Source organism: Trachypithecus francoisi, unplaced genomic scaffold, assembly GCF_009764315.1.
Source record: "Trachypithecus francoisi isolate TF-2019V2 unplaced genomic scaffold, Tfra_2.0 Lachesis_group15, whole genome shotgun sequence".
Lineage (NCBI taxonomy): Eukaryota > Metazoa > Chordata > Mammalia > Primates > Cercopithecidae > Trachypithecus > Trachypithecus francoisi.
In genome coordinates this window covers 2,614,402-2,629,667 of record NW_022681460.1, presented here as the reverse complement: position 1 = coordinate 2,629,667, position 15,266 = coordinate 2,614,402, and the positions used below count along the sequence as shown (strand labels likewise).

General features: G+C 42.9%; 1 protein-coding gene across 11 annotated transcripts in view; it reads left to right on the top strand.

Annotated features, from left to right (window-relative positions):
* Positions 1 to 15,266, top strand: part of KIF25 (kinesin family member 25) — a 65,903-nt gene that overhangs the window by 22,749 nt on the left and 27,888 nt on the right. For all 11 annotated transcript variants that reach the window (XR_004442694.1, XR_004442687.1, XR_004442695.1 and 8 more), the window contains one exon: positions 10,882 to 10,949. Coding sequence is in view for 1 of the 11 variants with exons in the window: in XM_033234200.1 (XP_033090091.1) it covers positions 10,882 to 10,949 (68 nt within the window). In the remaining 10 variants the exon portion in view is untranslated. The remainder of the gene's footprint in view (positions 1 to 10,881; positions 10,950 to 15,266) is intronic.

The following is a 15,266-nucleotide window of genomic DNA, read 5'->3' as shown; positions in this document are numbered from 1 at the left end:
TAATTTTACATACAGATGTATATGATTACCATCCATCTTTGGATGACACATGTGGTAATCAATTTTACAATGAAGGCCGGGCGCAGTGGCTCGCACCTGTAATTCTAGCACAGTGGGAGGCCGAGGCAGATGGATTACCTGAGGCCAGGAGTTCGACACCAGCCTGGCCAACATGCTGAAACCCCGTCTCTACTAAAAATACAAAAAATTAGCTGGGTGTGGTGGTGGGCACCTGTAGTCCCAGCTACTTGGGAGGCTGAGGTAGGAGATCGCTTGAATCTGGGAGGCAGAGGCTACAGTGAGCTGAGATTGCATCATTGCACGCCAGCCTGGGCAACAAGAATGAGACTCCATCTCAAAACAAAAACAAAACCAAAAACAAAACATACAATGAGTAAAATGATTACCACAGTCAATGGTAATGACTCCCAGGATGGCTAAAGAGTAGAAAGGCGGATTTTATCGGTGATATCAGTTTGCAAACTGAGAAGAGACAGTCTCCAGCTCTCTCTGTTAAAAGGTGAACTGTAGGACACAGAGTTTGTGCACAGTCTGTATAAGCTGGTCGAAAATAGCTGGAGGTCTGCAGCTGCTTCTCAGGAAAGAATTGTGCAAGGCTGATCCTCTGCCTAATCAGGGTTGCAGTGGTCTGGGTTGTAAATCAGAGTTAGGGATTTTCCTGATGGCTCCTGTTGTTAGGGAGTTTAGCAAGAGTGTGGTTTTTCTTGTAGCCATCGGAATGTAGGACGCTGTCAGGCAGCCAAGCCCTGAACCCCTGACTCATAGGTACCTTTTATTTCCTTAATCTTAGGGTCCATCTTAGTTGATGAAGAAGCATCTATTGGTCTCTCAGATCACATCTCCCACTTGTGGTCAGTCATAGCTTGGATTTCTGTGGGCTCATAGGCCTCTTATCTTAAATGGCCTGAGAGGGAACTTCACGGATTTGCTGTTCTTTCCTTTAACAGAACATTCTCTTTAGTTTACTGTATGAATTTGGCCTACCTTCTGAAGGAATACTGTATGGATTTGGTCTACCTTATGAAGGAATTTCTTCCTTGAAGCCAAAAAAGATTCCCATGAAATCTTTTCCTGAAGCATTTCTTCTATGTTTTCTTCCAGTAGTTTAATCACTTTGGGCCTCACATTTAGGTCTTTGATCCATTTTGAGTTGACCTCTGTATAGTGTAAGAGGTGGGAGTCTAGTTTCATTCTTCTGTATATGGATTTCCAGTTTTCTTAGTACCATTTATTGAAGAGACCATCCTTTCCTCAATGAGTGTTGCTGACATCTTTGTTAAAAAAATCTGTTGGCTATAGATATGTTGGTTAATTTCTGGGTTCTCTATTCTGTTCCACTGGTCTATGCATTTGTTTTTATGCCAGTACCATGCTATTTTGGTTACTATAGCTTTGTAGTATATTTTGAGAGCAGGTAGTGTTATTTCTCCAGCTTTGTTCTTTTTTTCTCAGCATTTCTTTGGCCATTTGGAATCTTTTGTGGTTCCATACAAATTTTACAATTTTTTCAATTTCTGTGAAAAATGTCATTGGTACTTTGATAAGGATTGCATTGAATCTCTAGATTGCTTTGGGTTATATTGTCATTTTAACAATTTTAATTCTTCCAATTCTTGAGCATGAGATGTCTTTCCATTTGTTTGCATCCTCTTCAATTTCTTTCATTAGTGTTTTGTAATTACCTTTTAGAGGTTTTTCACCTCCTTGGTTAAATTTATTCCTAGGTATTTTAAATTTTTTGCAGCTATTGTATGTAAATGGGAGTGCCTTTAAATTTATTTTTCATTTAGTTCATTTTTCATATATAGAAACAATACTGATTCTTTCATATTAATTTTGTATCTTGCAACTTTACTGAATTTGTTGATCAGTTCTAAGAGATTTTTGGTAGAGTCTTAAGGATTTTCTGTATATCAGATCATGTTATCTTCAAGGAGGAACAATTTGACTTCCTTTTTTATGATTTGGATGCTCTTTATTTCTTTTTCTTGCCTAATTGCTAAGACTAGGACTTCCAATACTATGTTGATAAGAGTAGTGAGACTTGGCATCCTTGTCTTATTCCAGTCCTTAAAGAAAAAGCTGAAAGATGTTAGGATATTAGCTGTGGGCTTGTTACTTGTGGTCTTAATTATGTTGAGGTTGTTTTTTTCTATTCCTAGTTTATTAAGAGTTTTTTTTTTTTTTTTAATTGTGAAAGGATGTTGAATATTTTGAAAAGCTTTTTCTGCATCTTTGGAGATGATCATATGATTTTTGTCCTTCATTCTATAGATGTCACCCAGTTTGTTTATTGATTTGCATATTTTGAACCATTCTCGCATTTTGGAATAAATCTCACTTCATCATGATGTATTATCTTTTTGATGTGCTGTTCAATGCAATTTGCTAGTATTTTGCTGAGGATTTTTATAACTATGTTCATCAGGAATGTTGGCCTATAGTTTTTTGTTATTGTTTTGTCATTGTCTGGTTTTAGTATCAGGGTTATGCTGGCCTTGTAGAATGAGTTAGGAAGAATTCCCTCTGCTTCAGTTTTTTTGTAATAGTTTCAGAAGAATTGGTATTAATTCTTCTTTAAAGGCTTGGTCGAATTTAGTAGTGAAATCTTCTGGTCCTAGACTTTTCTTCGTTAGAAGACTTTATTACTGATTCAATCTCATTACTTGTTATCGATCTGTTCAGATTTTTAATTTCTTTTTCGTTCAATCTTGGTAGATTGTATGTATCTAAGAATTTATCTGTTTCTTGTAGGTTTTTGAATTTATTGGCATATGGTTGTTTTTAGTAGTTCCAGATGATCCTTTGTATTTTTGTGGTAGATGTTGTGACATCTCTTTTTTTGTTTCTGATTTTATTTGGGTCTTCCTTCTTTTTTCTGTTAGTCTGGCTAATGGTTTGTTGATTTGTTTATCTATTTTTAAAATTAGCTTTTTTTCATTGATCTTCTGTATTTTTTGTATCAATTTCTTTTATCATGGTTCTAATCTTTATTTTCTTCTATTAATTTTGGGTTTGATTTGTTTTTGCTTTTGTAATTCCTTGAGGTGCATCATAATGTCATTTATTTGAAATCTTTCTAGTTTTTTTAATGTAGGCATTTATTGCTACAGACTTGCTTCTTAATACTACTTTTGCTGTGTTCCATAGGTTTTGGTATGGTATATTTCTATTTTAATTTGTTTCAGAGAATTTTAAATTTTCATTCTTAATTTCCCCCTTCATCCATTGGTCATTAAGGAGCATGTTGCTTGATTTCCATGTATTTGTATGTTTTCAAATATTCCTCTTGTTATTGATGTGTACTTTTATTCTGTTATGGTCGAATAAGGTCCTAGATGTGATTTTGATTGAAAAAAATTGTTGAGACTTGTTTTGTGTCCTAACGTGGCCAATCCTGAAGAATGTTCCATTTGCTGATGAAAAAATGTATTCTGTAGCTGTTGAGTGAAATGTTCTGTAAGTGTCTGCTAGGTTCATTTGGTTTATGGTGCAGTTCAAATCCAATGTTGCTTTGTTGATTTTACGTGTAGATGATCTATCCAATGCTGAGAGTGGAGTGTTGAAGTCCTCAGTGATTATTGTATTGGGGCCAATCTTACCCTTTAGATCTAGTAATATTTGCTTTATATATATATGGGTGAAAATATATTTACAATTGTCATATTCACTTGCTGAATTGATCCCTTATTGTGTAATGTTCCTCCTGTCCTCTTTTCACGGCTTTTAACTTGAAGTCTGTTTTATCTTACATAAGTAAGGCTACTCCCGATTGCTTTTGGTTTTTCTTTGCTTGGAATATTTTTTTCCATCCCTTCACTTTCAGTCTATATGTCTCTTTACAAGTGAGGTGAGGTGAGTTTCTTGTAGACAGCATATAGTTGGGTCTTGTTCTTTAATCTGTTCAGGCAGTCTACATCTTTTAAGTGGGAATTTAATTTGTTTACATTCAAGGTTATTATTAATAGGTGAGGACTTACTCTTGTCATTTTATTGACTACTTTTTGATTGTTTTGTATATCCTTTGTTTCTTACTTCCTCTCCTTGTTTATTTTTTGCATTTAGGTGGTTTTCTGTAGTGAGTCTGATTCCTTTTGGTTTCTTCTTTTTGCATTGGCTGTACAAGTGAGTTTTATAGTTTTGTATTTTTTATGATGGTGGTTATTGTATTTTCACTTCCAGATGTAAAACACCCTTGAGTATTTCTTGTAAGTCCTGTCTTGTGGTAATGAATTCTTTTCGTTTTTACTTGTCTGTGAAAGATTTTATTTTTCCTTCATTTCTGAAGGATAGCTTTGCTGGGTATAATATTATGGGCTGAATTATTTTTTTCTTTCAGTCAGTACTTTGACTATATTATCCCATTCTCTCCTGGACTGCAAAGTCTTTGCTGAGAAATCTACTGTTGGTTTAATGGACTTATATGTGACTTAATGCTTTTCTCTTGCTGCTTATAAAATTATTTGTCTTTGACTTTTGACAATTTTACTACAATGTGCCTTGGAGAAGAATTGCCTGGGGGTTCTTTGAGATTCCTGGACCTAGATGTCCATTTCTCTCACAAGACTTGGGAAATTTTCTGCTATATTTTTATTAAATATGTTTTCTTCAGCTTTTCTCTTCTCTTTCTGGAATGCCCATAATACAAATATTGATTCACTTCAAGCTGTCCATAAATCCTGTGAGCTTTCTTCATTGTTTTATTCTCTCTCTTTCCCTCTGTCTGCCTGTGTTATTTCAAAAGACCTGTCTTCAAGTTTAGAATTTTTTCCCTCCTATTTGGCCTAGTCTGTTGTGGAAGCTCTCTATTGTATTTTTTATTTCAATGAAATAAAAATTTTTATTTTTCTATTATGTCATATATTTCATTGAATTCTTCAGCTCTAAGATTTAATTCTTTTTTATAATTCTGTCTCTTTATGGTATTTTTCATTCAAATTATGAATTGTTTTCCTATGTTCATTGAATTGTCTGTATTTTCTTGTATCTCACTGAGTTTCCTTAAGATTGTTATTTTGAATTCATTTTCTGGTATTTCATATATTTCCTTATAATTGGGGTCTGTTACTAGAGGATTACTTCCTTTTGGAGGTTACATATTTCCCTGCTTTTTCATGGTTGCTGTGTCCCTAACATTGACTCCTATACATCTGGTGAAAAAATTGTCTCTTCCAATTTTATGGAGTAGGTTTCATGAGGAAAGACTTAGGGTGCGTGGTTCTAGGGGGACACAGTAATGTAGTCTCCATGTAGTTCCTTCAGCTGTCATACACACTAGTGGTATTTGTGAGTTTCTCAGTGGCTGACAGTGAGGGAGTCTGTGGTAACAGTGATGCAGCTTTTCCCAGGGTAGGTTCTCAGGCTATATCTCAGGTTGGGGATACACACGTGCACAAAGTAGGTCATCCAACATGGGGTTTGACTCATTGGAGTTGGAGCCACATGGCTGTTCCTCTGGCCAGAAACATGGGCATACTGTTGCTTAGCTGGCCTGGGAGTGTGCCTGCCAGGAGTGACCTGTAGGGTGGTTTCTCTGACTCAGGACACAGATACAAGGCTGCTCAGCTGGCATGTGCCTGCTGGGACCAATTCAAGGGGCTGTTTCCCATGTCTGGGCCACAGCTGCATGGCTGCTTGGCTGGCCTGAGGGTGTGTTTGTCAGGGGCTGCCCACAGGGCTGCTTCTCAGGCCTGGGACAAGGGCACATGGCTGCTCAGCTGGCCTGAGGTATATCTGCCAGGGGTGACCTGTGTGACTGTTTCTTGGGTCTGGGGTACAGGTTTAATTAAGGCTGTGTGGCTGGCCTGGGATGTTTCCACCAGGGGTGAACTGTGCAGCTGTTTCTTGGGTCTGGGGTACAGGTGCAAGGCTGCATGGCTGCCTCGGGGATATGCCTACTGATGGTGGCCACAGGGCTGTTTCTCAGGCTCTTATTGGGCAGGTCAAGGGCATGTCTGTAAGGTGTTGGGGTACTGTGGGGCTGTTTCTCATGTCCTGAGCACAGGTACACAGCCTCTCCTCTGGCCTGGAGGTGTATTAGCCACTAGGAGGCTCAGGGGCCTCTCCTGCTTAGGGAAGGGTGAATAGCAGCTTAGCTAACTCAAAGGCAGAGTTGCTGTGGCTGGGACTGCCAGACTACTCCGCCCCGGACTACTCCGCCAGCTGGTAGGGCAGCCATGGGGATTGGTTTCCCTGCTGTGCAAGGCCAGAGTCACAGCCAGTCCTGGGCCCAGGCTCCGTGCAGCCGGGGTTGTGATGTTCAGTCACACGTGCGGGCTTGGCATCATGAAGATGGAGCTCCAGGGCTGGAGAATGGCCATGGTTTCTGTTCCCCAGAGCAGGGTATGCTCCAGAGGTGGCTCTGGTCTCAAGATGGGGCTGTGCTGCAGCAGCTTGGCTCACAGGGATGGCTGGGGGGTGAGCAGTGCACACCTTGTGCTCCTCATCTGGGGCTATGGAGCTGTGCCGTGAATTTCCTGCAGCTCCCAGATGGCTCAGGGCTTGCGAGGACTGCAGGATCCCCCTGGTGTAAGGACTGTAGATGTTTTCTGTGGTGACGGGGGCTGGTGGGGATCTGCTGCTTCCCTTTTCCCTGCAACGAGAAGTCCCTTCTGACTCCAGGCAGATAGGACCCAGGCAGGGGAGATGGGGCTGCAGAAGCCGGGTGCCTCCACTCTGCCCTCCTGGACTTCCGGTCAGCACAGCTGTCTCTCCACTCCCATGCTGCACTGCGCACTCGGCCAGATCTCAGCTCTCTTCCTTCCACGCAGTCGGAGCTTAGCTGTGTAGTCATTGCCTTGGTCCTTTCTTGGGCGGAGGGAGCTGAGCACCAGCTCTCTCTGGTCAGCGTCTTGCTGACTTTGCTCCCACCATGCAAATATATATATATTTTATCTCACTTGATGCCTTAAGCACCAGTATGCTTGAGTCCAACAAATGGAGACAGATTAAATCCTCATGATCAGGACTTTGAGTTAACAGGAGCGCTGGGACCCTATCAACTCCCTCCCCTTATCAATCTCCTTCTTTTCTAAGTGAACACACCCGAGTATTTGTGGTTTAGTAATTGCCTTTCTACACTTCCCTCAGTCTGCGAGCATCCTGGTTAACCTGAAGGAGTTTTTCAGTGAGGAAATGCATCCTGAGGCTGAGGCCTGGCCCCAGCCCCTGGGGAAGGCTTATTATGATTATTAACATCACTGTCGTTTGTTGTTACTGTTCCTTGTTACTTTATTCATTCTCTTGGCAGTCCTCTCCCGTTCCTGCCAAAGTTCCACCGAATCTTCAGATTCAGATATTTGAGGTTTTCCATCTTACCCGTCAAAATAGAATAACATTTTATTGGGGCATTTTGGATTATGTTTTTTTTTTTTTTAAATCAGAATCCAAGATGTTGCTTTTTAATTTGATAGGCCTGCTCGTTAGAGGGCTTCGTGCCATAATTTGATAGGCCTGCTCGTTAGAGGGCTTCGTGCCAAATCTGCTGAGAAAGCAAATGATCCGTTTTGTGACCCTGTATCTCCTGGCTCCCACATTATGTTTTTATTTCCAAAAGTCTAAACAGAGTTTGAGTTTGTATTGGACGTGTAACACGGCACTTCATGTCCATTTGCAATCTAATTCAGCGTTTCATCGTTTGGATTGAATCTGTTAATAAAGTCGATCTCAGATGTAGAATCTGGCTGCTGCCCTAGTTCCTGGCGCCTGTCTTAAAGGCTATTTATTTTCATTTTTGATTTAATTTATATCCACTCAGTTGATAATCAGACATGGGAGAACAGATTTCTGGCTTTGTATCAAGTTCTTGTTGAACTGTCTTTGTTCATCTGTGATTCTCCCTTATTGTTAAGTTGGACAGTTACTGACTTGAATGTCTGAATACAGTCAACAGAGCCTGTGTATCAAATGACACTTATTTAGTTACATGCAGCCAATGTAAATCATATTTTTGTGGTGGTGCTTGGCAGGATTGATAGATTTGATACACCTGAGACAAAATGTTTAATGGTCAGAGGCTGTATGGTCCTTAATATAGTACTTGTTCTTTTTTAACTCGGGTTCATCGGGCCTTGAACTGCCATCCACAGGACTGTTGATACCCGCAGCAGGCAGCCTTGGCTTGCACGGAGCGCGTGGATGTGCAGTCCCTCCCTCCTGGCTGTTTTGTGTCTGCCTCTGGGAGAGTCCCTGACTCTGTCTGCATGTCGTTCACCGGTCTCCTCTTCCTCTCAGGTTTCCTTCTTTAAAATGGAGAGGGTGAATTAAACGTACTTTTAGCTCTAACATTTGATGACAAAGAATGTTATGCCCTAAGTGCTTTTAAAGTTATCCTAGGAAATTGGATATAAATCAAAAACTGGATGCTACAGCAGGTAAATGTAAGGAAAAATAGCTTTTAGAGATCATTGCCTCTGAGCCAGGTGCCTTCACAGGTTATTTCATGGGACCCTTGTGATTCCTGAGGCAGGGGCCATGCGTCCCCCTGCGGGTGTGTGCAGGCCTCTTCAGGGAAGTGGCTCCAGATGGGCGATCCCATCTTGAAAAAGGATGCTGTCAAGAGCTTGAAAATTTGGATAAAAGAAAGCTGTTTAAAAAGCCAAGAGAAATGAATCCTTCTTGTGAGATTAAGGGTATGTAGTATCAGGAGTGGGGAGGGTTTTTGGACAGGCAGGAAAGCATTGAAGCTGTTTGGAAAAATTAAACTTCACTGTGGAATAATTTTGGATGTTTAAGATCGAATGATCACGCTGTGGAATGGAGTTCTAAGTCGCGTGGGGGACTTTTTGGACTCAGGCTTGTTTTTACGGCTTTGCATGTTTCTTGTATGGTGTCCCTTGAGCTTTCGGGTCAGACATTGTAGACCTTTGCGTTTTTCATTTGCTTTTCTTTATGGTTAAAACTTGGACATTTGAAGACAGCAGTAAAACACTTTGGGGTGTGTGTTCCTGTGCAGTTCATACTGGAGCACTAGGATTACATTCTGGCATAGTACCAAAGGAACAGTATACCCTAAGTGGACAGCAGAAAAATGGAAATACGCCACGAGAAAGGCTGGTGGTTGGATTAGGGACTGGGAGGTCTGTTCTTACAGCGAGGCCAGGGTCTTGGTCCTGGTGGGTGTCGGAGTTTGGCTTCAGTGTTTTGAGTATGAAAGGAACTGAAGAGCTGCTTCTGGGATAGGGGATGTGACATTATCATGTAAGAACATGCAGGTTCTGAAACGGTTTCAGGTACACAGTAACTGCCCAGTAAATACTCAGTAGAGACATAAGCTTCCTCTGGGAAAGCCGTGCTGGCAAGCTCTGCATCCTGGTGGTCACTTCTGTGATGCATTAGAGACCACGGACTGTCCCCAGCCACTGGCTGCTCCTCCCAGCATTGCGAGTCACTGCGATCGAGCTTGTATCCCCACTCGCTCTCCCAGAAGTCATCCCAGGAAACTGGATACACATCATGGTAGCAAGTAACCTCCCAGTCTACTAAGTCCAATCGGACTCACGCCACCTCTTGGCAACAGGTGGCATTCTGCGTCACCCATTCCCTCCCTCTTAACTTTCTTTCATCTGCTTTCTTCTTTTCTAATTTGCATTTGAGGAAGATTTCTACAGCAACAACATAAAGGACAGATGGGAGGGGTGCTGGACTGGAGGCAGAGGCCAGCTAGGGGGACAGCCAGGATGCTGTTTCATTACCCAGGACAATAGCAGTGGGCTTGGGGCAGTGAGTAACCCAAGGCTGCCTCCAAGGCACAGCCGAGGCTCTGTCCCCAGGCAGCACGGGGCTGAGGCTGGTGTTCACTCATTGCTTCCTGAGCTGCCTCACCCAGATGCATGCCAGGGATTCCTGCAGCCCTTCACCTCTGGCAAGACAGGAAAGGTTCACTGTTTGATTATATCTGCATTTCACATCGGAGACCTCACAGAATCCAGACGCAACAATACTCCGGCAGCTGCCCACCACCGCCCATCCAGCAGTAAGCGAATAACAAACAGCAACAACAACCACAAACAGCTGTTGAATCTCACAGCTTTTGTCTTTACAAAATAGGCCACTTCTTTGACATGTTATTGCAGATACACGTGCACACACACAGACAGACACACTACTAAGAAGACGGTGTGGAGGTATCATCCTAGCATCCGCTAAACACTGTTAGAAAAAAATCCAGTGCCTCCGGTTATTCGCCACTGCAGTTGTGGTTTTCATTCTTCCTGTTACCCCTGCTTTTTCATGAATACATATTTTGTTTTAGAAGTGGAACCATTCCAGGTTCATCTTTTCTTTGCTTAAGTGAAACTAAACTAATTTCAGATTTCTTGCTGAAAAATGCCTTTGCTTCCCTTACACAGGATATAATTTAAGAATACAGTCCAGCAAGATTGAAATTTGTTTTTGAAACAGACATGTTAGTTCCATGGGTTACAATGGAATATAACGATGTCTGAGATGTGATTTCTTAGCCATTTGAAAACCTTGTCTCTCCTGCGAACTATGAAGGGCCCTTACAGTCAGTAATTCGGGTGTTGAACCCTCAGCCTAGCGCAGATTGAGGAGCTCTGTTGTGCATTCCTCAATAGATGCGACTTTCTTTTCTCTTTATGGGGTTGGCAAACCTTTTCAGGAAAGGGTCAGGGAGTTAATATTTTCATCTTTGAAGGCCATGTGGTCTCCAACTCAATCATCCAACTTTGCCCTTGAGGAAGAAGCAGCCATACACAGCATGTAAACAAAGGGTGGGGCTGTGTTCCAGGCAAACTTTGTTGTTTACAAAAACAGGCGGCAGGCTGGGGTTGGTGGGGCTTATGTTTAATTAAGGCAGCCCACAAAGTCTTACGACATTGTTTTTCTCTTTTCTGTCAGGAAACAGTTCTGGTGAAATGTGATCGTCCTGGCCACCCTCTGATTAATAAGACATACCATTTTGAAAGGTAAGTGCTTTTCAAGGTGTCATATAAAGCAAACTTCCACATTAAAAATACAAGTTTTGCATTGGGGTTTGAGTAATGAAATGTGCGATTTACCCTATCATTTTGACTAATTGTGATTATAAATACAGACGGTCCCTGATGGCCATTTCTCAACTTCAGGAAAGTGTGACAGAGACACACATTCAGTAGGCACTGTGCCTCAGGACCCATGACAGCCCTTCTGGGTTTTGCTTTTAGTACAGTAGTCAATAAACCACGTGAAACAGTCAACACTTAAGTGTACAAGAAGCTTTCCATTGGGTGACTTTGCCCACCTGTAGGCTAATGTGTGTGTTCTGGGCACATTTAAGGCAGGCTAGGCTACAATGCTTGGTAAATTAGGTGTATCAAATGCATTTTCAACTTGCAATATTTTCAACCTACAATGGGTTTCTCAGGTTGCAACCCCATCATAAATCGAGGGACATCTGTCATCCATGTGTTCATCGTTTTAAGTAAATCGACATTTTTTATATATCCAGTTTGTTGACAGTAATTTCATTGTGATGACAGCAACTAACTATAAGGCTTTCTGTCAGATGCCTTCCTCAGCACCAGGTCATGGTGTATTCCCAGGGTGCTGGGAGAGCCCTGGAAGGCTCAGAAGCAATGTGTGTGGCCTTTGCAAATCCCTGCTCATCCTCCTTCAGCTACCAAGGGCTGGCTGAGTGGTCCTGCTCCCAGGCTCTGCCCTCCTGCTCCTCGGAAGGACGTCAGTGCCTGAGGCCTCTTCCTCTCCCCAGCAGCAGCCTGTGTTGCTTGATAGGGTCACATCTGGAGAAGGGCAGAGGGTTCCCCTCAAGCCTCAGCTGGGCACTGACCAGCACAGGAGCGGGAAGAAGGACGAGGCCGGGAAAGAACCCCTGGGGAGAAGCCGAGCTCACACAGGCCTGGGAACGGTGAGTGCTCCCGCCAGGGCAGAAATACCTCGTGATACACAAGCCTTGGGTCGAGCGAGAAGTTAGCCCTGGAATGAAGGCTGCTGGTGCCACATGGCAGAACTTAAACGCAAGCCTTGAGGGATCAAGTTGTTTCCAAGTAACTGCTGGCATCCCATAATAAAGCTGAAGAAAAATTACTAGGATTGGAGGGTCAAAACGTGGTGCACCCAATTAGGAGTAATTAGCAAAGTCTGACATCAAAAATGACCAGACATGATTCAAGGAAGTAGGAAAATATGATCTCTAATGAGAAAACTCAGACAATGGAAATAGAGCAAGAAATAATACAAATGATAGAATTAGTAAAGAAGGTGAAAACAGTTATTATAAATCTGTGTGTTCAAGGAAGTAGAGGAACATGTAAACATGTTGAGAAGAGATATGAAAAATTATAGAAAGACCCAAATAAAACTTCTAGAGATGAAAGAAATACCATTGAGGAGACACGAACGTACTGGTTGGGATGCAGGAGAAGGACAGGTGAACTTGACACCGCAGCAACAGACATGACCAACGTGAAACTCCAGGAGACCCCATAGCGAGTGGACAGAGTGGGCTCCGGGGGTGGCTGAGGCTGACGCAAGCCCCACGGTGTGGATGAGCTTGAGGCCCCTGCACGGCACACTTGAAATGGTGAAAATGGGACCAGGCCTATGTTTGAGTGCCCTGGACTTGCACAGCCATGGCACCTCCATGTCCTGCCTCCTGTCTCCAGAGGGCAGAAAACCCTGCTTGTAAGCCCTGTTGCTTCTGTCTGGATTGGTTTCTCAGCCTGGGTGCTTGCAGTACCAATTCAAGCCGTCTACTCAGCCTTTTTCCACTCTTCATTTCTTGCACCTAGAAAGTTTCCTCCTCCTTTTTTTTTTTTTTTTGACAAAGAGTCTTGCTCTGTTGCCCAGGCTGGAGTACAGTGGTGCAATCTCAGCTCACTGCAATCTCCGCCTTCTGGGTTCGAGAGATTCTCCTGCCTCAGCCTCCCGAGTAGCTGGGACCTCAGGCATGCACCACCACATCTGGCTAATTTTTGTATTTTCAGTAGAGACAGGGTTTCACCATGTTGGCCAGGCTGGTCTTGAACTTCTGACCTCAAGTGATCTGCCCACCTTGGCCTCCCAAAGTGCTGAGATTACAGATGTGAGCCACCATGCCCAGTTATATTTGTATTTTTAGTAGAGACTGGGTTTCACTATGTTGGCCAGGCTGGTCTTGAACTCCTGCCATCAAGTAATCCATCCGCCTCAGCCACCCAAGGGCTAGGATTATAGGCGTGAGCCACCACGCCCAGCCAGTTTCCTTTCTTTTTTCCCTTCAATGTCAGCAGCCTATTTAAAAGCATATTTTGTTTCTATTTTATGTTGCATTAGTTACGTGTTGGTTAGGGGAGAGAAAGGGAGTTGTAGTATCTTAGCCACCATGTGTGGAGATCTAGAGCTTCAGAGACAGTGCATTTTGTAGAATGCGTGTCATTACTCAAGGATTGCAATAATATTAGAATCTGTATAGTCTTATGCATTTGTATTATTTATTTACTGAAAACATTTTACTTTGTATATCATTTTACTTTGATATATGTTTGTATATCTGAAACCAAATAACTTGATTTTTTCCCCTAAAATAATCATATTTTAAAATCTCACTACGAATACTCAAGAAAATTTTCATCAGTTTCACATGTAATAAAGTAACTTCCTGAAGAAACTTTCACACACGGTGGTTCAAGGGATTTGTAAGAGCAAAGCCAGTCTTCACGTGCAAGAGCTTTTTCTTATGTTTCTGCACTTAAAAACAGTATAGAGAAAAATGATACTTTTTATCAGTGTAGAAAAGGAGCAAATTTATGAGCACTTTGCAGTAATGACCCCATGGCTTAGCTTCATCATGTTTGTTTATGCAAACATTTGTGGACCTTTGCTTCCTTGTGACACACGGTTTTTTCAGCAGTCCTTCACTGGGCTGACCTTTCTTCCACTATTGATTTTGTCCTCTCTTGATAACTCAATTATGCAGGGGAATAATCTAACTAAAAACCTCTCTCTTTTTTTTTTTTGACTGTGCTTGAGAGTAATCTGGTGTTGGGTAAGGAGGGAAATGGGGTTGGCCCGACTCCTTCCAGGAGTTTATACCGTAGTTGAGACCTAGGCTTGGGATGGGGGGCTTGGGAGATCTTTACAATGATAGGTAATATCAACATTGGCAGAATAAGGTGAAGCAATCAAAATAGGTGACATAATTGGCCAAGGATGGAGAAGAAAGGAATGTTCGGGGCTGGTTGCAGTGGCTCACAGTGGCTCACGCCTGTAATCTCAGCACCTCGGGAGGCCAAAGTGGGTGGATCATCTGAGGTCAAGAGTTCAAGACAGCCTGGCTGGCTGGGTGTGGTGGCTCATGCCTATAATCCCAGCACTTTGGGAAGCCTAGGCGGGTGGATCACCTGAGGTCAGGAGTTTGAGACCAGTCTGGCCAACATGGTGAAACCTCATCTCTACAAAAATACAAAAATTAGCTGGGCATGGTGGCACACGCCTGTAGTCCCAGCTACTTGGGAGACTGAGGCAGGAGAATCGCATGAACCCAGGAGGCGGAGGTTGCAGTGAGCCGAGAATGTGCTGCTGCACTCCAGCTTGGATGACAGTGCGAGATTCTGTCTCCAAAAAAAACGAAAGAAAGAAAGAAAGGAATGTTTGGAGTGGAACAGTTAATGAGGGAAGCACCTCTGGGGAAGAGGCCTTGAGCCTGGACTCGGCTCTGGAGGTTTAGGTGGGACAGGCATCCCAACAAATGACGGAAACTCATCTGAGACGTGGGGACGCTCACTGATGAAGGACCTGGGGGTGTGGCGTGGGAATGTCTCCTTCGTGAGGAATTCTTCTCCGTTTCCCTGTGTCCCTCGGTGGGAGGCAGCTGCTTCGACTTCTCATTTCCTGCTCCTGCTTCATCTGTTGGAATAGTGTTTGGCACGTTGTAGTATCTGCTTCTACTGTCATCTTCCTAACTGGAACAGGAGCTCCGCAGGGCTGGGGACAAGGTCTTACCTTGAATCCCGAGAAATGAGCATTTCATTTAGATCGTGTTTAAATCGTGGGCTTGCTGGATGATGACTGGACCATGTCAGCTGGTGTCGGTGGTAGATACATTGTGGTAAAAGTTTTTTCCTTCCTCCCGACCCCACCTCCAATCCTTGTCCTTTGCTTGACTTGACTTGGGAAGTAAACAGCACCAGTTTAAGGAAGCATGTGGCCTACTGATAAAGGATTGGGTTAAATGTTTAGAGCCAAATGCACCCTTTGGTTAAAGTGCTGAAGGATTTAATGAGCACCTTTGGGTGCTTAGCGCAGAG